General features: G+C 49.3%; 2 protein-coding genes across 5 annotated transcripts in view; one reads left to right on the top strand and one right to left on the bottom strand.

Moving 5' to 3' along the window:
- The window catches only part of LOC109699744 (tetratricopeptide repeat protein 38), a 49,236-nt gene extending 43,407 nt beyond the window's left edge, over nt 1–5,829 (bottom strand). For all 4 annotated transcript variants that reach the window (XM_074084704.1, XM_074084705.1, XM_074084706.1 and 1 more), the window contains exons 1-4: nt 5,707–5,829; nt 4,809–4,886; nt 2,480–2,561; nt 1,049–1,220 (exon numbers count right to left, since the gene is read on the bottom strand). In XM_074084704.1, coding sequence (XP_073940805.1) covers nt 1,049–1,220; nt 2,480–2,561; nt 4,809–4,886; nt 5,707–5,739 — 365 coding nt within the window. In that variant the 5' untranslated portion in view covers nt 5,740–5,829. The remainder of the gene's footprint in view (nt 1–1,048; nt 1,221–2,479; nt 2,562–4,808; nt 4,887–5,706) is intronic.
- Nucleotides 5,830–13,077: 7,248 nt separating this feature from the next.
- Nucleotides 13,078–19,588, top strand: Pkdrej (polycystin family receptor for egg jelly). Its single transcript, XM_020184611.2, has one exon. It carries the CDS (start codon nt 13,078–13,080, stop codon nt 19,555–19,557), a length of 6,480 nt encoding a protein of 2,159 aa, XP_020040200.2. The 3' UTR covers nt 19,558–19,588.
- Nucleotides 19,589–19,975: the final 387 nt, after the last annotated feature.

The raw sequence follows: 19,975 nt of genomic DNA, 5'->3' as shown, positions 1-19,975 counted from the left end.
AGATGAGAGGAACAACCATGGGAAGAAAGGCAGAACGATCTCGAAGGCAGTGAGCACACGCTCACAATGGGGTGGGCTACAGTTTGGACACTGAATGTCCCCAAAAGGTCCACCTGTTGAAGGCTGGGCCCCTCACCTGTGGGTATTGGAAGGTGGTGGAACCTTTAGGAGGCGGGGCCTCATGGAAGTGACGTCATTGGGGTGTGTCCTTGAAGGAGACATTGACTCTACTGGCTGCCATGGTGTGAGTGGTCTCTTGCACCACCTGCTTCCTCCAGGATGTTCTGCTTTGCCATGGCCCCCAAAGGAACAGGACCAAGTGACCATGGACTGAAACCTCTGAGATCGCGGGCCAACAAAAGTGGAATATTTCAGGTATTTTACCACAATTGTGGGAAGCTGACTAGTGCAGTGTATTAGGGTACGAAGCATATGTTGACTGTTTTCTTTTCTCTTCTAGATATTTCTATCATGTGGTCTTGTTCATTTTATTTTATTTTTATTTTATTTTTTATTTTCAGGGGAGAGCATGAACCTGTTCATTTTATAATTAAAATAATAACCAGTTTATTGGGGCAGGGCATGATGATGCATGCCTGTAATCCCAGCTACAAAGGAGGCAGAGGTAGGAGGATCAGAGTCTGAAGCTGACCCTGGCAAAATCAAGAGACCCTATGTGAAAAATAAACTAAAAGCAAAATGACTAGGGTGTGGCTCAATGGCAGAATGCTTGCCTAGCCAGCACAAGGCCCTGAGTTTAATCCCCAGTACTGCCAATAAAAATAAAAATAAGAAAATAACCAGTGTATTTAATGGCACATAATAAGTTACCCTGAACACTAGACTGGAATCCTAGCCAACTCCTTTCTTGTTGGGCACTCAAGGGAGGGCAGAGCATCAGGTGGGACGAAATTTTCAGTCAGACCATCTCATGAGGTGGGGCAAGAACCACGCTCAGGCTGCCCCCTCCCCCAGGGCGTTGGGACACCTGTGGCATCACCTGTGCAGCCTCGGAACGCCAGCCCCCTGGCCCAGTGAGGCCCCTTACCCCTTGGCAAATGTCTCTACCGCAGACACGTGCAGCTGCTCCCTCAGTGTCAGTGGCTGGGTTTTTGAAATCTCCACCATGGTCTTCACAGCCAGGTCCAGCTCTTTGTCCAGCCTCACAGAGCTTCCGGTACCAATGAGCACAAGACCATTGGCGATGGCGTGGCCCATGGCTGACAGAAGGTTGGAAAAGAGAGGGTGACTCAGGTGGTCCAGGTGCCATGTGTGAAATAGACGGCCCGCACCACAGGAGGTGCACAGAGCCAGGCTGGCACAGGTGGCACAGGTGGATCATGTGCTGGGCTCTTGCCAAAAGGCCAGCACCTGGCTCTGTCTTCAGCAGGCAGCAGAGAGAAAAGCAATGCTCAAAGCAGCTACAGACATTTTTTTTAACAGGAACCCTGGTGAGTACCCCTGCCCCAGATGAGCTGCTGTTCAGGGGACTGATCCAACAAGGCCTTGGGCACAGATACAGGGTCCTGTCTTGCCTTCCTCACATGCTGACAGTGGGGTGAGCATGCCTTGTGGCCCTTACAGTGACCTTGCTGGATGTGTACAGGCCCTGAGCCCTAGCTGGGTTCCCAGCCCCCACCTTGAGAGAGGCAGTGTGTCCACTAGCATGTTATATACTGGCCAGGGCCAGGCACCAAGGACACAACCATAGTGCTAGGACCACCCATGTGGTCCTGCTTCTGATCCAAGCTCAAGATCTGCTCAGAGCCTAAGCTCAGCCACTGGCTGCCCCCACAGGTTGGGTTTGGCAGGCCTCGCTCCTCCCAGCTCTTCCCCCATTCTGTCCTTGCCAGGGTAGTTGGGCCTCTGCCTCTAGCTAGACTAGGCTGCAGTGGGTGGGAAGAGGTTCCTACTGCCAGTCCTCCCCTTATGAGACCTCTCAAGCCCAGAATCTCATCCCACATGGAGGCCACACACTTGGGATTCCAAATGCACTGTGCTGACTCCCCCTGTGTACCATATGCAGGCTTGTCTGTGTGCCAGGCTCCATCCCCCATTGGTACTGTCCCCCACCCCACCCTAGCAGCTCTGGGGGAGGCTCATGAGGCCCCCAACAAAGGTGGCAGGAGCCATATCTCGTGTTCCAGAGGTGTGGGCTTTGGATTCAAACAGCCTTGGATATTTGTTTACTCTTACTGAACCTCAGTGTCCTCATCTGAGAAGTGGGATGAGTCTCCTCATGTAGAACTGAGGTGGAGAAACCATTAGACAGTAGCCTTCTGTAGACTCTGACCTCCTTACAGGAGCAGCTGTATTCCAAACACAATGGGGGCTGCCATCTTCCCCCCTTCTCTATAAATGCCAGCCCAGTGCTGCCACTCAACCTGCCTCTCCAGCTCAACTGAGTCCCCGGAAGGGAATGAAAGAGGGTTTGGGTCCATGGCCTTGGCTTCTCCATCTGGGGAAAGCGTTAACTCACCAAAGGTTGGGTCAGCTGCTTTGAGCTTTGACAGGCAGCCCTCAATGCCACCAAGACTCTTGTCATTGGTCCATTTTACATACTGAAATTAAAAAGGTAAAACAAGTTTGTCTTCATGGACTCCTTAGATTATGTTAAATGAAGGCACGCATCTAAATCCAAGTTTTTGTTTGCTTGTTTTTGGTGCTAGGGATCAAACCCAGGTGTCATGCATGCTCTACCACTGAGCTACTCCCAACCCTGGATTGCTTTTCTTTTTAGAACACTTGAGTGTTTTCTAGACTCTAACTCAAAGAAAGAGATAACTTAGTAGATCTTCTAGGAAGAAATGAAATGCACATGACTGGGGACACACTTTCTAGGGCCACCATTCTCAAAAAAGAAACATCGAGAGGCAGGTCCTTCCTGACAGGTGGCCTCCCCCATGTCCACCTCTTCAGCCTAACAGGGACCTAGAGATCTTTCACCACAATTCCTGCTTCTTACTCATTCTCCCTCCCCTCCCCTTCCCTTCCCCCCCCACCCCATGGTACTGGCGCTTTATCACTTGAGCCATTCTGCCAGCCCTTTTTTTTGTGTCTGGGGTTTTTTCGAGATACGGTCTTGTGAACTATTTTCTGAGGCTGACTTTGAACCTTGATCCTCCTGATCTCTGCCTCTTTAGTAGCTGGGATTACAAGCGGGAGCCACCAGCACCCTGCTTCTTCGCTTTTCTTAAAAACAACTCCTGTAAGCATTGATCATGGAGTTAGAAAGAGGCACGAAGGCTAGAAGGTAAGCTTACCCTAATCTCATCACCATTTTGAACAATTTGGGGTGTTTGTTTCTATTCTTTCTTTTTCTGTTTTAGAGGTGCTGGGGCTTGAACTCAGGGCTTTGTGCTTGCTAGGAGGTGCTCAACTGCTTGATCCCTCTGTTCTTCTTAAATACCACTACGGCTTGGATGAGTTTTCTTCCTACCCAAACTCTTATGAGATTTGGTTGCAGCGGAGAAGGGTTACACGGTGCAGCCTTTTAGAAGTGACTAGATCTTTACAAGGAGTTAGCATCTCCCTCTAGAGACTGGATTAGTCATTACAAAGTGGCCAGACGCTGAGTCCCTGCTCTCCTGTTTTGCACCACAAGGCCCTCACCAGAACGGTGAGCTAAATAAACTGCTTTATGAATTATTCACTCCCAGGTATTCTGTTATAGCAAAAAAAAAGTGGATAAAATAAATGACTATTTTTTTAAATCCTAAAATCATTGGTAATGCTTTATGTTTTTTAAGTCTGCACTTCCATGTCTAACCTACAGTTAAACAGAATTAGTCCTTCCTGGCTTTTAACAAATTCAGGGGAAGTTGGGCACTAGAGCCCATGCCTGTAATCCTAGCACTTGGGAGGCAAAAATAGGAGGATCACAAGTTTAAGACCACTCAGGACTACATAGTGAGACTGCCTCAAAAAAAAAACAAACAAAAATACAGGGGAGTTGGCGTAGAGATTCAAAGAGCCTATGCTCTAAGGCAGGGCAGCACAGAGAAGCCATAACAGAGCAGAATAGGCACAGGCTAGAAAGATGAATCAAAGAACATGGGCATATCACATGGAGTACCCTACAGGGGTCAACAAAGTGTAGGAAGAGCAAGTGGGCAGACATTAAACACAAAATAGACAAACAGCTCAAAAGCACACAGTGAAATCACTGGCAAGGACAAGGACAGACTGGAACAGAAGTGCCCAAGGCATGACTAATGCCTCCCATCTACTTCTAGAAGCTTCCTGTCAGTGCCAGTGGTCTGAACAGGCCAGATTTTCTTTCCGTTGGTGTTCTTAGCCTCTGCTTGTGACTTAACACTCTGGGCCTCCATTTCCCCACCTGTCAAGTGAAGAGGATGGACCTTACTTCTAAAACCACAGGATTTTCCACTAGTGTGGACGGATGTGCCTGGGAGTGCAGCAGAGGGTCTTGGCCTAGCAAAGTGGGCACATTCACAGCACAAGCCCCAGGAAGAGCCCACATCACACCCTCAGCAGGCTCAGCACCCTTGGCCCTCTGCAAGTTCACTGCTGTCTGCCCACCCCTGGGGGCCTCAGGAAGAGGGCAAGTACAGAGGCCCTCTCAACTATACTGTGGGCTGGCAGGTCAAAGCTCTGGCTTTTTTTTTTTTTTTTTTTTTTTTTTTGTAGTGTGAAAAGCATTCATCAAGGGCTGGAGCTGGGGCTCAAGCGGTAGAGCACCTGCCTTGCAAGTGCAAAGCCATGAGTTCAAACTCCAGAACCGCCGAAATAAACAAGCCTTCACCAATTAAAAAAACCCTCCTCAGAGACTTCACAGGCAGGCATACCTGGGTCAGGGTGGCATCAAACAGCTTGCAGGCTTCATTGCTCATAGTGGAGAGTGGGAGCCCAGCATCATTCCATGCCTACACATAGCAAGGAAGGAATTCCAGGGCCTCATTCCACGGAGTCCCCCAAACTTAAACACACAAGCATTGCTGACTTCCAAATGCTTAGCAATCTGCTTCTTTAAGATGTGCCCTTCCCCGGCATGCATAAACTCAGATTTCATAGACAGTGCAGAGCAGAAAGAGCTGAGCATGGATGGGGCAGACCCCATCCAAATCCCAGCAGCCTTAAATAGCTATGTGCCCTCAGGAGAGGCCCTCCTTCTCAGCCTAGGACCCAAGGGAGGTGACTTGAAGTGTTGGCCAGGGCACAGACAGTAAATAGGAGTCCTTGATCACCAGGAAGGAAGGTCTGGCCCCAGGAGGAGGAGTCTGGTGCTATTGCAGCTTGGAGGAGGGTTGGCTTTCCACCAGGCTACACCATTGTCAACTACCAAACAACTCCTTTCACCTCCCACTGAATGGGGGGATTCAGACCTCCCAACCGCTAGTGGAAACACCCCGAAGATAAGACCTCAATGGCGGCCCTTGGTGTCCAGCCCCGGGCGCACTGTGCCAGTGACTCTCCTGGCCCCTGCTGAACCACCCATGCCCAGTGAGCCCCAACCACCGGGCTCCGAAGGGCACCGCTTGTTTCCCCGGGTGGGGACCCCACAGGAGGGTCCGTGGTCCCCTCCACGCGCCGTCGCAGCTGCCCCGCGCCCCAGCCAGGTCCACCTCCGGACTGCCTCCGCAGCGCCCGCGGCCTGCCCCCAGATCGCCCGCAGGCCGGGTCCCTCCCTGCCCGGTGCCACCCCTGGGGACCGAGGGAGACCCAGCCGAGGAGGCCTCCGCGTACCTGACAGTCTCGCAACGGTGCTGTTGTCGCCATAGTCTGTGGTGCCGGGGTTCAGAGGTCGGGGCTCGCGGGCGTCCGTCAGGCCCTTGGTGGAGGGGGTGGTGTCGAGCGCCGAAGGGGGCGGGGGCGGTGGGCGGGGAGAAGGGCGGGGCTGTGGGTGGCGGTGGGCGGGGAGGTGGGCGGGGCGTCCGCCCTCTGCTCCCTCAATGATGGGTTTGGGACCCGCCGGCGCTTGCCCAGGGACCCCAGGCCGCCCCGAAACCCCCGGGACGGGGGGGTCCGCTGTGGGCGGTGGGGGGAGCTCGAGGGGCCTCCGTGGGCTCCCCTGCTCCCGGGCCGCGGGAGCCCGACCTGGCCTGAGGGGACATGCTTTGACGTGAGCCACGGGGTCGATGCCAGCCACCTCCAGCAGGTGGGAGCCTGGGGACGACCGGCCAGGACGCGGGCGCGCCCAGTTTCCCCCCAACACCCCACTTCAGGCCAGGGCATCCTCCCTGCTGGGGACGCCCTTGGGGAGGCGGCTGCAGTCAGTCTTGAGAGGCAGAGGACCCGCTCGGAAAGCCGCGCGCACTATGCACATCCACCAGGTCGTACTTGGCCAACGCCTCAAGGACAGGCTTTGCCGTGTCGCCCCACTGCCTTGGTCCCGTCCCCTTCTCCAGGGCCTGCAGCGGAATTGTTACTTCCCTCCCCCAGTGTCACTTCGCGCTCTGAGCGGGACCACAGCCACAAACCTGACTCCATGCCAGCTCTCCCCTAATTTAATATGACCCCTCCCCCCTTCCTCCCTGGGCACTTCCCGGGGCCGTGAAGTACACGGTCAGAGCCTGTCTTCATTTTAAATGTTGACATTTTCTTCATCATGGATGTTTTGCATTAGTTTTGACTTTCAGAAATATCGTGTTAAAATACTGTTTTATGTAAGAGCTGAAACGCTAACGTTGTTAGAAGAAAACGGGTGAATCTTCAGGCCCTTGGATTAGGCAATGAATTCTTAGGGACACCTCCAAAAGAATAACCACCACTAACAAAGTAGATAAATCGGACTTTCATCAAATTAAGAACTTTTCTGCACCAAAGAACACATTACAGAATGGGAGAAAATATTTGCAAGTCATATATTGGATAAGAACTTATATCCAGAATAGATAAAGAATTCTTACAACTCAACAGCAAAATGCCAAACGGCCCAATTAGAAATGGCAAATGGTTTGAATTGACATTTTTCCAAAGAAGAAACACAAGGAGTGCAACGTTTTGAAGATTCATCTATGCTGTTACTAGGTCAAAGACATTAGGCGTAAGAAATCATATACGGTGTGATTATTTGTGTATGAAATGTCCAGAACAGGCAAATCCATAAGGACAGAAGATAGATTGTTGGAGGCCAGGAAGGTGGAAATGGGGTGACTGCTAATGGTTATGGGGTTTTCTCTGGCATGGTAAGAGGTTTGGGAGCCATATAGAGACAGTGATGGCAAAACATTCTAATACCACTAAGTTCTACACTTTCCAAAGTCTCTTTTTATGTGACCTTTATGTTGTCTTAATTAATGAGTTTTTGGTGGCCCCTCCCTTAAATTTTGCACCTGAGTTGAATGATTCCTCTCCCTCCCCTAGTTCAATATAAATTAGTCATCACTCAGGGAAAGACTGACGACAAGTAAAAGCAAAGATGCATGACCAAGGGCCCCAAAACACCAAGAACAAAACCACATGGGGACAAGGAAGCCTTTGCAGTGACCAGTGAAGGCCAGTCACCCTTGCAGGCACCTTCTCCAGGGCACCAAGGGTGGAGTATGAAGAGGCAGTAGAGAGTGTCTTTGGAGACCCCTGGAGGTGCCAGGGATGATGTAGCATTTCCCCTCCTGTTCCTTCAGCCTTGCTGAATGATGGGACCTTCCTGGGGTCCCTGGACCTGAGCCTCTGGAGGGCCTGGGGCCCAGAAGCTGGTGTCCACTGGTGGCAGCAGCTCTGAGAGACAAGCAGGAGTGGGACCTGTGGTAGGAAAGGCCACACTCCCCACCAGGCAGAGCAAAGGGTACCCAAATTTCCACTGGCTTCCATGTGGCCTTGCTGGGGGCGGGGGGGCAGGTATCGACAAGAGAAGATATCTGGAGCGGTGGCATGCTTGTAGGGAGTGGGCCGTTGCAACCTTCAGGCTGAAGGAGTTGGGGAGGCCATGATTAATCCAGGGACCACAGGTAAGAGACCCAAATAAGGATGTCCTTTAAGGAGTCAGCTTCACAGACATGTGCAGCCAAATGACCTCAATGACACAGGTGCCACCAAGTAGGACCTTTCCTGTCCTGCTTTCCACTTCTCCCTTCACTTCTGTAGAGAACCTAAAGCCTCACTTAACAAGCTGCAAAGTTTGTCTGAACTTTGTGTGTAGTGCAGTTTAGAATCAGTCAGCTACCAGACCTCTGAACTATAGATAAACAGCTGTCATCAACACCAAGACACTGTCTGTATGGACAGGACTGATAAGGCATGCAATCAATATAGCACCCAGTATAGCTATGCTTATGCTAAGACGTGATGACATCTAGAGCAGCACTTTGGGGTCCCCACTTTTAATCAGCAGAGGACTAAATGACATAGAGGGGAACATCCTGGAGTAGAAAATCACATACAAAGGACACCTGCTGAGGGCACAGCAGAGTGTCCATGATGCTCCTAGGCTAGCACCAAGGGACTCTCTCCTGACTAAGGGAGGACCTGCTGTGTGACAGCTCTCCCTCCCTGTGGATTGACTCCCAGTACTCTCAGCGCAAGAGAGCTGACAGCTGGGCCGGGTTCCTCTGATTGCTTGGTGGGGCTCCATCCATGGAGCACAAGCCCTGCCTGCCGTGTTGCCCTGCAGGGCGACTGCCTGTGTGCTGTGATTCCCTCTTGGACCTTGTGTGCATTCGAAGTGTGAATAAATGTTGTTGCACTGACTCGAGTGTCTCAGTGGTCTTCGAGGAACATTGCCGTGGTTTTGTGGTCTCTACCCTAAGTCTGCCCCGGGCCATATCTCAATCCCACCGTAGGGAAATTGGCCTGGGTTCAAGACATCACTAACTCCCCCTGGAGGGGAGAAGAACGAAGTTCTGTTCAAGACAACTTCTACCCTGGGGGTCAGAAGTGGCCTGGGGAAGAGGCAAAGACCAGAGCTGGGGGCAGAAGTTAATATAGAACGATGTCAGAAATTTGCTCTAACATGGACCTGGACATGTTAAGTACTGGGGGGGGGGGTCTTAAAAAAAAACAAAACTAATGGTGAACAGAGCTCTTTTATCCAAGGCACAGGAAAGAATTGGCTTCCAGCAGTGAGTCTGAATGAACTGGGGGTGGGGAGGAGATACTTTTTTTTTTTAAGTACTAGGGTTTCAACTCAGGGCCTTGCAGTTGCTAAGCAGGTGCTCTACCACCCGAGCCACACCCTCAGTCCTTTTTTTTTTTTGCTTTAGTTATTTTTAGAGTAGGGTCTCAAATTTAAACCCAGGCCAGCCTGGACCACAATACAATCTTCCTGTTTATGCCTCCCCCATAGCTGGGATGACAGGCCTGTGCCACCACACAAAGCTTTTATTGGTTGAGTTGGGGGGGGGGGCTCACTAACTGGCCTCTCTCACTTTACTCCCATCCAGTACAACCTGTTTCGCACACAGCGGGTGATGCTTCCAAAACGGAAATCAGGTCAGGTTCCCTTGCTGCTGAGAAACGTCCAGTGGCTTCTCAACCCACTTGGAACAAAGTCCAAAGGTGTGGTTGTGTCCTCCAGCCCTGCCCACTCTGTCTTTGGCTCTCTTACCACTCCCTCCCATCCCACCCATAGCAGCCACACTGCTCTCCTTCTCTCTGTCCTGCCTTTGAGCCCTTGTACTACCAGCCCCTCTGCTAGGAATTCCAGCCCTGGTTCTTTTTTTACAAATGATTTTGGTATATAAATTTGATTTTGTTTTTCTAAGAATATAAAGCTTTCCCTCATTAATCTTCCAGAAGGAAGACAAGTGTGTTTCTTACGCGTGCGATACTGGCAATGAAAGGTGTAGTGCTCTTACACATAAATTAGATCAAATGACATCACACATTAAAAGGGGAAAGAGAGATATTCTAGTTAACCAGATGCAAGAAGCAAACATGACACAAAAACTGTGCAAGTAAGACCAAGTCAGTAACTTTTGTTAGGACACTGCATATTATATGGGACTGCTTGTGAGGCTACAGTGTGCACATTAAAACATCAAGGAAGAACCACTTATAGAGAATAGCCCCGGCTGTTTGTGAGGCCTTCTCCCTCATTTCACATAGACCTGCTGGCTTCATGGCAGGCACCTCTGCAGAGAGACTTTCCCCAGCTCCCAGTCCCGTCCTACTCTACCTGCTTTCTACCGCTCCTCACACAGAAATCACCCACATTATATCTTGGCCTGATTATTTTCGGTCACCCTCATTGTTATGGGAATTCCCTGAGAATTGGGACTAGGGCTAGTGCCCTGGGAAACACTAATACCCCAGAAATGTGAGGGAGAATGTTAAGTGAATTAATGAAAGAGAACTCAGAGGAGATAATAAAAAAAACCCAAGTAATGAAGTGGTGAACCTAAATCCAATCATACCAATAACCGTACTGGTGACTGTATAATACTTTAGTTAAGGGCAGATGTTGACTGAGTAGATAGGAAAACAAACCTCTATTACGTGTTTCCTATAAAGGGCCACCCTAAATATGAAGACATAAGTTGAAAGCAAATGCATGAGAAAGACATGCCATATAAAAAGTAAGCATAAGTGGGTTGGTGTGGGTATTTTAATATCAGGTAAAATGGACTTTAGAACAAAGATTATTATCAGAGATAGAGACATTTACACTGGTAGAAGGGGAAATTCAGCAGGCAAACAATCACAGCTGTGCATACTTTTAACAAAGAGAGCCACAAAACACCCAGCAGAAATTGACAGAGTCAGAGAGAAAGAGAAAATTCACAACTGTAGTAGGAGATTGACCTCTCTCAATAATTAATAGAACCAGACAAAAATTCACTTGGGGGCATAGCTCAAGTGGCAGAGCACCTGCTACCAAGTGTGAGGCCCTGAGTTCAAACTCCAGTACTACAAAAACAATCAGAAAAGATATGGAAGATCTAAGCAACACTATCAACCAGTTTGCCCTCATTTTTTTTTTTTTTTCAGTACTGGGGCTTGAACTCATGGCCTTCACCTTGAGCCACTCCACCAGCTCTATTTTTGTGAAGGGTTTTTACAGATAAGGTCTTGAGGAACTATTTGGTCAGGGTGGCTTCAAACCGTGATCCTCCTGATCTGCCTCCTGAGTAGCTAGATTTACAGAACACTCCATCCAACAATAGAATATACATTCTTTCAAGTACACATACGTCATACACCAAGACAGACCTCATGATGGGCTTTATTTTTTAAGTTTTTGTCTTTTTACGTTCTTTTACTTTTTTAAAAAAATTTTTGTTTTCATGATGAGCTTTAAAACAAGTCTTCCCGGGCAACTGTCCTCTTTTGGGGGTGGCTACCCAACAAGGCTTTGCTGATCCTTTCCTTGGGGGTGGTTTTGGTCCCTTATCATAAAGATGTTATCACTCCTGTCCTTCCTGGAACACAAGGTGATTGCAGGAGACAGAGACTCAAGAGACAGCTGTAAAATGGAGGCAGGAACACCAAGTTTTTCTCCCATTTCCAGTTAACTTGTGGGTCCAAGTAAGGAGTCAGTGCTTTCAGCAAAGATGGTTTCTCCCATTTCTCTGATTGCCCACATGTAGGCTCCAGAATCAGAGGTTGGTAAATTATATTAATTCTGACCCACCAAGAAGACTCCTCAGCAGAAATCCCAGTGCTATGGGAAATCCAGTTACAGTTCCTGGGGACTATGAGCTCCTGCCAGAGGGCCAGGGAGGTGCACCTGTGGGTTTCCCACTTACCTCTGCTTCTTCTAGTTTCTTAAGGTGAAACCTTAGGTAACTGGTTTGGGATATTACTTCTTTCCGAATATAAACATTTAAAACTGTATGTTTCTCACTCTACAATACTGTTTAACTGCATCCTACACATTTTTTGTATTTCTGTTATCATTCTCTGAAAATATTTCTAAATTCCCCAGTGTTTTAGTTTGATCCATGAATCATTCAAAAGTTGGCTGTTTAATTATAGATATTTGGAGTTTCCATAAAAATTTTATGGTTATTTATTTCCAATTTAACTCCAGAGAATATATTTAGTATGATTTATTTTTTTTAATTTACTGAGCCTTTATTTTGGGGGGGAGTAGTACTGGGGTTTGAACTCAGGGCCTTACACTTGCTAGGCAGGTGCTCTACCACTTGAGCCACTCCACCAGCCCTGTGTTGAGGTGGCTGCACCCTGGAGCAGGAGTGATCATCTCCTGGGAACCAGATCGCTCCCCTCAGTCATGGCAGGGATAACAAGTTCTCTTGAACCTCAGTGAACCAGAACTGAGATCATGATCAACCAGGCCACGGATATTTGGGACTGTTTAATACTGTACACCTCTCCTCCTCGCCCTTATTCTTCCTCTAAACCCTATACATCCAAGATGGGATGAAGTACTTACTTTCTCTGTGTGCCAGTACCCCGTAGTAACTCTCTTTTCTCTGCCTGTCACCTCAACTTGTCTTATTTAGCAGTCAGTGTTGGGGGGGAGCAGCCAGATCTGACATGTTGGATCCCTGGAGTTGGGCCTCCAGCCTAGAACTCCAGTTACAGTGGGAGAGAGGGTCCCCCTGCTGACTCTTAGACCTCAGTGACCCTGTGGCCTCCTAGCTCCATTTTTTTTTTTTTGGTGGTACAGGGTTTGAACTCAGGGCTTTGCCCTTGCAAAGCAGGCACTCTACCACTTGAGCCATATCTTCAGGCATTTTTGTTCTGGTTATTTTGGAGATGGGGTGGGGGGGTCTCCCAAACTATTTGCCCTGGCTGGTCTTGAACCTCGATGCTCCCCATCTCAGCCTCCCACTAAGTAGCTAGGATTACAGGCACCAGCATCTGGCTTATCTTTGTTTTTCTACAGACCCTGAGATCGTGCTAACTCTGTGACTTCCCACATCCCAGCTGCTCTGTGGTCCTCCTTGGTCCTGAGACGCCCTGCTGTTCCTAAATTCCCACGGTCCCTGAGAATCCATGGCCCCCATAACCTCCCGTGTCGCAAGGGGTCTCTCCTCGATCCTGAGACCCCCGCCGTCCTGAGATTCCCTCAAGTGCTCTGCTCCACGGCTTTCGCTGCCCTTCCCCCATGTCCGGTCCCAGCTTCTCTCGCGGGCCACTGTCCCCGCGCCCCCGGCCGTTGGCTCCCCCGGCCCGGCCCCGCCCCTTGGCACTCAGCTTCCCGGCCTCGCCATGCGGCCGGGGCCCGCACTGCTGCTCCTGGGCCTGGGCCTGGGCCTAGGTGGCCTCTTGCCCCGGCCTGGCCCTCGCGGGGCGCCGGCCTGGCCATCGGGCGTCATCGGGGGTGCCCCGGGGCCGGGGCTGCGTGGTGGCCTCTCCCGCCTCCGCCCGCGGCCCTGCGCGGCCTCCGAGGACGGTGACTACAGCGACCTCTCGGCGAGGCGCGCGGCCCCGCTCCGCCTGCTCCAGCGCGCCCCGCGCCGGGCCCGCCGCCCGCAGCCCGCCGGGCCCCGGTGTCCCTCGGGGGCGCCTGCCGTCAACTCGTCGGACAGCAGAGCCCTGCCGGCCTCCGAGTCCTGCCAGAAGAGCCCCTGCAGCATCCAGCAGGTGAAGATCAACAGGAACGACGAGCACGCGCCTCTGATTTTGAGCCGGAAGGCCGAAGCCACCCTCAACGTCACCGTGCGCTACCAATGCCGGGTTTTCCAGTCCATTACACAGTTCTGGCAGGTCTTTTCCGCGCCCTCTGTGAACGACAAGCCCGACTGGACCCGACCTGTGCATGCCCCGCTGCTGCGGAGAGGACCACCCACCACCGTTATACACATCCCCAAATCCTCTCTGCCCTGGGGGGTGTACGTGTTTAACTACACAGTGATCATCGTCCTGCGGGACCCCCAGATGCCTGTGCTCACAGCCTCAGATTCCATCTACGTCTGGATCATTAGGAGCCCCCTGAAGGCCGTTATTCTGGGACATGCCAACCTAACCCTTAATTTCTCAGATGAACTGGTTTTGAATGGAAACATGTCCTCTGACCCAGATGTGCCCAGACCCTTAGAAGGACTCCATTTTTCTTGGCACTGTACCACAAATCCAGGAAACTATGCTGGAGGCCAAATAACCATGACAAACAAGGAAGTCTGTCACCCAGAACAGTCTAGTCTAAATTGGCCCAGGGCCTCTAGCCCTGTACTAACACTTCCGCCGGAAACACTTAAAGGGGATGGGGTGTATTATTTCAGAATGGTGATCAAGAAGGATTACAGAACAGCATTTTCTGACAAAATGGTGCATGTGCTCCCAGGATCGAGGCCTGTGGCACACATTTCCTGTATCGAAAATTGCGACAGCACTTTCGTCCTATCAGACAGATTTTCTTTGTTTCTAAATTGCATGACCTGTGGCAGCCGTGATATCTATAACTGGTCAATTTTGTCGCCGTCAGGTCATGAGTTGCCATTTGATTGGACTTGGCAAACCGTGACAGGGAGAAATAGCGCTTACTTGTCTGTAAAAGCTTTTGCCTTCAGAAATTTTTTGGAAGGCAAGTTTTGGGTTTCTGTCTATCTAACAAGCTGGAGTGGTCTAACCTTGGACTTCAGGCATCCCTTTGTTATTAACCATGGCCCTCAAATTGGGGAATGCAAAATTAATCCAACTAAAGGGATTGCAATTATTACTAAATTCGTTGTCGAGTGTAGTGATTCTAAGGATAAACCCACCCCTCTTACATATAAAATAATAGTGTCTGATTTGGATGGTGTTGGCGAAATCAGTTCAGTAAGAGAAAACACCCTTGGAGCCATCCTGTATTTGGGGGCAAGTTCCACAGCACCCCCTTCCTTTCTCCCTGTTGGTGTGCTGGCGAACCGTTATGCCTTGAAGATATATGCTCAGGTTTATGACTCTCTAGGAGTTTTTTCTCAGTTGACTTTGTCCGCCACCGTCCAGGCTCCTGCTGACGAAAACACTCCAAAGACTGTGCTGCATCATTTACTCAATTTCACCATGGGACCAACTTCCTTGCTGTCTAGTTTGTTTCAAAAGCAGGACTGGTTGCCTGCAGGTTACCTAATGTATGTAGTAGCTTCTGTTTTGAATAACATGAAAACTGAACCATCTCTGCAGAACCACAAAGCTCATCTTCGGGAATACCTTGTAAATCAGTCTTTCGTGCTTCCTGTGAGCACGCTGGATGAAGTTAGCCAGGTGGTGATGGTTATTGCCAAATTAACTCAGAAAACCTCTGAATTCACTCGAGTCGCTCAGAAGCGTGCCACAGAGAGGATATGGCAGGCGAACCAAGCCCTGCAGGAGTATCAACAAAAAGACAAACGCTTTCGCTCTGAACAAATAGAAATCGTGAGCACCGGGATCTTAATGAGTTTGTCTAATATCCTCAAACTGACCAGTCCTTACGATGTGTTCGAAGATCCTTTCCATGTAGTGGAATCTCTCTCAGACACAATACTGGCTAAGAAAATACCAGGGAGTGAAACCACGGTGCTGAGGACCTCCAACTTTAACATGTATGTGCAGAAAGTTGAAAAGCAGAATGTGAACCAGGCCTTCAGAAATGAGAAACTGTGCCCAAATTGTCTCCATGCAACACTGAATGTGAGCAGGGTTCCCAGCCTGCCTGCGAAGGCTCCAGTGTCTCTGATGTTTTGTGAGTTTGCAGACAACCCCTTTCCTTGGTTAAGTTATCCGGAAAACACTTCCACAGAGGTGGTTGGGTTCAGAATGAGTGGAGCCATGGAGAATGGTAGTGTGGTAGAGATCACACCCGATGTAGCAGAAGTGTACTTCGTCAGAAAAAACCCGACCTTTACTACTTTCAATCTCACCGTGGGACCCAGCAATGAGGTTGGTGGGTCCTCAAAGAAGACAGCGGGGGGCGTTAGCTTTGAGGTAGACAGCAGTGCAGTGAGGGAGGTGCTGGTCCACATTGTGACAGAAGTGACCGTGTTGTTCCAGGTGCTGGTGTATGCAGGCAGTAGGGTCACTCCCTCGGATCTGATAGCCACTTTCCTTGTGCCTCAAGATGTCCCTCCAGTTGTCAACCAGACTGGCCTGTTTGACCCCGCCTGTGCAGTTAGGGAGGCCCGCGTGGTTTGTCTGCCATCATCCCTGCTGCAGATCATAGCTCAGCGTGGCCACTCACTGAGGTGCACCATATCCGTGATTCTGCAGGCACCTCGTTTTGTCCTGGAGCCCAGTGACAAGTTAGTGAGACTTTCTCTCTTCACTGTTCACTGCTTGGACATGTACGGGATCCAGAATGATTGGAGAGAGGACACCTGTGTACTAGGTGAGAAGACCACCTGGGACAAAGTGCACTGTGTCTGCAGCAACATAGTGAGGCACAGGCAGCAGCTGAGCTCAATCAGACTGGCCTACCTTCACCTGCACACTCACTTTGTGACCGCCAAGGTCATTGTGATCCCGAACCCTGTGGATCTGCAGTTAAAGGTCATCCAGAACCTTAACCAAAACCCCGTGACCCTCTTGGCTGTGCTTTTCATTATGTTCATCTACATGGTTCTAGCTTTCTGGGCCTTGCACAGGGATGAAATGGACCAATTTCTTCGGGACCGTGTGATAATTCTACCTGATAATGATCCTTATGATAACATATGCTACCTGGTCACCATCTTTACAGGGAGTCGCTGGGGGTCTGGTACCAGGGCCGATGTCTTTGTCCAACTTAGGGGAACAGAGAATACCAGCGAAGTGCATTGTTTAAGCCATCCACATTTTACAACTCTATACCGAGGAAGCATCAACACTTTCCTCCTAACAACAAAAAGTGACTTGGGTGACATCCATTCCATTCGAGTGTGGCACAACAATGAGGGCAGAGCACCTAGCTGGTATTTAAGTCGAATCAAAGTGGAAAATCTGTTTAGCAGAAACATTTGGCTGTTTGTGTGTCGGATGTGGCTTTCGGTTGATACCACTTTGGGCAGAACGTTTCGTGTTATCCACCCAGACGAGCCTCTGAGGAGAAAGGACTTCTTCCTGATAGACATGTGTGATAAGTTAGGGAAAAACCACATGTGGTTCTCTGTTTTTTCTGGGGGTGTTCCTAAGTCATTCAATAGGCTCCAAAGACTGTCTTGTTGCTTAGCAGTGTTGCTAAGCTCTCTTGTTTGTAATATTATGTTCTTTAATGTGAACAGACAAGAACAAACTATGTCAAGAGAGGGGCGCTACATCAGATCAATGATGATAGGGATTGAAAGTGTCTTAATTACAATCCCTGTGCAATTATTAATAACATTTTTCTTCACCTGCTCCCAGAAGAGATCTCAAGTGAGTCTAGATGAGGTAGTTCCTCAGAAGCACCCCCTCATGTCAGAAGAAAATGGGCACTGGGAAGACCGTTTGGGCAGGTGGCATGCTTGTGAATCTGCCAAGGAAGCTGCAAAGCCCACCTCAAAGAAGAAGCCTGAACTTCCAGAGCATTCTCTCCAGCAGACCTCCACAACACCACACCAGAGTAAGAAAGCCAAGAAAAACCCAAAAACCCTGAAGAAAAACACAAATTTCAATAACAGTAATGTAGAAGGCAATCAAGATGCTTCTTCAAGAAGGTCCTCTACCCAAATGGATTCTGAGCACTTTAAAAAGAAGCCCTGGCTCGTCCTGCCTTGGTGGTGTGTTTATATAGCGTGGTTCTTAGTGTTTACCACTTCCGGCATATCATCATTCTTTATTGTATTTTATGGCCTGACTTATGGCTATGACAAGTCAGTAGAATGGCTCTTTGCATCTGTCTGTTCATTCTGTCAGTCAGTTTTTCTGGTGCAGCCATCTAAGATTGCACTCTTGTCAGGCGTCAGGACAAATAAGCCCAAGTACTGTAAAAACCTCTCATGGTCGAGCAAGTACCATTATACAGAGATTAGGATGCACCAGGTGAAGATGCGCCCGGAGGAAAGAGAGCAGCTCCATCAGCAAATCATCCGCATTCGAGGCTCACGCATGTACCAGCCCCTCTCGGGGGATGAGATCAGAATATTCCAACGCAAGAAGAGGATCGGGAGAAGAGCCCTCCTGTTTCTGAGCTACATTCTGACTCATTTCATCTTCCTGGCCCTTCTCTTGCTCCTCATCATCCTGCTGCACCACAATGACAGCTTCTACTACAACCAGTTCATTGGCGATCAGTTCTCAGTGGGTCTGTCAGCCGTGAGGAAGTTGGAAGACATCTATAGGTGGCTCAACAGTGTGCTCTTGCCTTTGATCCACAATGACCTGAAGCCCACATTTCTTCTTGACAGCTCTTCTAAAATTCTTGGCCTTCCACTCATGAGGCAAGTGAGAGCCAAATCTAGAAAAAAAAAATGTCTGCCTGCCAAAAACTTTGTGCAAAACAACACTGCAGGAGAAATTTATTGTCATCCCAAGTATGGCACTGACCCAGAAGACACAGAAAACTATTCTAGCTTTTGGAAAAGGGGTGGTATGCTGCCCACAGACAACAATACCAGTGGGTTTGTTTATAAGCCTCCAGGGAAGGAATGGGTATATTATACCTATGGAGTGTTACACACCTACGGGTCAGGAGGGTATGCATTCTATTTTTTTCCTGAACGGCAGCAGTTTAATTCCACACTGAGGCTTAAGGGACTCCAAGGAAGCAGTTGGCTTGATGAGAAGACATGGGCTGTGATTCTGGAACTAACCACATTTAATCCAGATGCCAATCTGTTCTGTAGCATTTCGGTTGTGTTTGAGGTCTCTCAGTTAGGGACCATCAACGCGAGCGTCTCAGTGCACTCTTTCTCACTTGCTGATTTTAACCGGGAAACGTCAGCAGAAATCTACCTGTATGTGGCCATTCTCATTTTTTTTCTAGCCTACATTGTTGATGAGGGCTATATCATCACACAAGAAAGAGCATCCTATGTGAGAAGCGTGTACAATCTGCTCAACTTTGCTTTGAAATGCATATTCACCGTGTTGATTGCACTCTTTTTCAAGAAGCATGTCTTGGCTACTGGCATAATTCAATTCTACCTGTCGGACCCTGTAAACTTCATTCCCTTTCATGCAGTTTCCCAAGTAGACCATATCCTGAGGATAATTTTGGCTTTCCTGCTATTTCTGACCATTTTGAAGACACTCAGGTATTCCAGATTCTTCTACGATGTGCGCCTGGCACAGAAAGCCATCCAGGCTGCCCTTCCTGGCATTTGCCACATGGCCATTGTGGTGTCTGTGTATTTCTTTGCATATATGGCTTTTGGTTACCTGGTATTTGGTCAGCATGAATGGAATTATAGTAGCTTGGTTCATGCCACTCAGACGATATTCTCTTACTGTGTCTCAGCTTTTCAGAACACTGAGTTTTCCAGTCACAGGGTCCTGGGGGTCCTTTTCCTCTTGTCTTTCATGCTGGTGATGATTTGCATCTTGATCAACCTGTTTCAGGCAGTGATCTTGTCTGCCTATGAGGAGATGAAGCAGCCTGTGTACGAGGAGCCATCCGATGAGGTAGAAGCAATAACCTACTTGTGTAGCAAGCTACGAACTATGTTTAGCTTTCTGACCTCCCCTTCTAGGGAGGACAGGAAGGACAGTGATGAGCCTGACTTCTTTGATGAAATGCTATATGGGCAGCCAGAGAAGAACAGTCACCGGTACCTGGGGCTGAAGACCAGAAACATCAATGGGAAGAAAATGGTTTACCTTGTTGTTTGACCAGTGAGGGTTTCAAGAGCAATGAGCAAAAGTGTCCCCAAATATGATTAAGGAATGTCTAGTGGCTCAGTCTTGCACACCTCCACATTTGGAAGTATCCTCACTCTGTGTCCTGCTCACAGAACATGAAAGTAAGAGTAGAGTGGAGTGTTAGGGAAAAGGAGGATTAGGATATGGGAATCAACTGCCTACCTCTAGATGAAAATTATACAGACGAACAGCCTCCCACCCCCGTTTGGGGGCAGCCCTCCTTTCCTGGGAGCCTGCACATGTGGAGCAGTGAGAGAACCATTTTTGAGGAAAGCAGATAACCAGGCCCTATTCTGGAACTGGCCAGGACTGAGCAGAGCCCCAGACTCCTCCTCCTTCTGAAGGAGTCCCCTTTGCAGACCAGGGTTGTGAAGCCTCGCCTCCCAAT

The sequence above is a fragment of the Castor canadensis genome, chromosome 8 (assembly GCF_047511655.1).
Source record: "Castor canadensis chromosome 8, mCasCan1.hap1v2, whole genome shotgun sequence".
Taxonomy (NCBI): domain Eukaryota; kingdom Metazoa; phylum Chordata; class Mammalia; order Rodentia; family Castoridae; genus Castor; species Castor canadensis.
The sequence above is the reverse complement of the archived record's forward strand: the minus strand, read 5'-3'. Positions and strand labels throughout refer to the sequence as shown.

Coding starts and splice junctions, on each gene's coding strand:
- Pkdrej (XM_020184611.2), top strand. CDS start 13,078: ATGCGGCCGGGGCCCGCACTGCTGCTCCTGGGCCTGGGCCTGGGCCTA.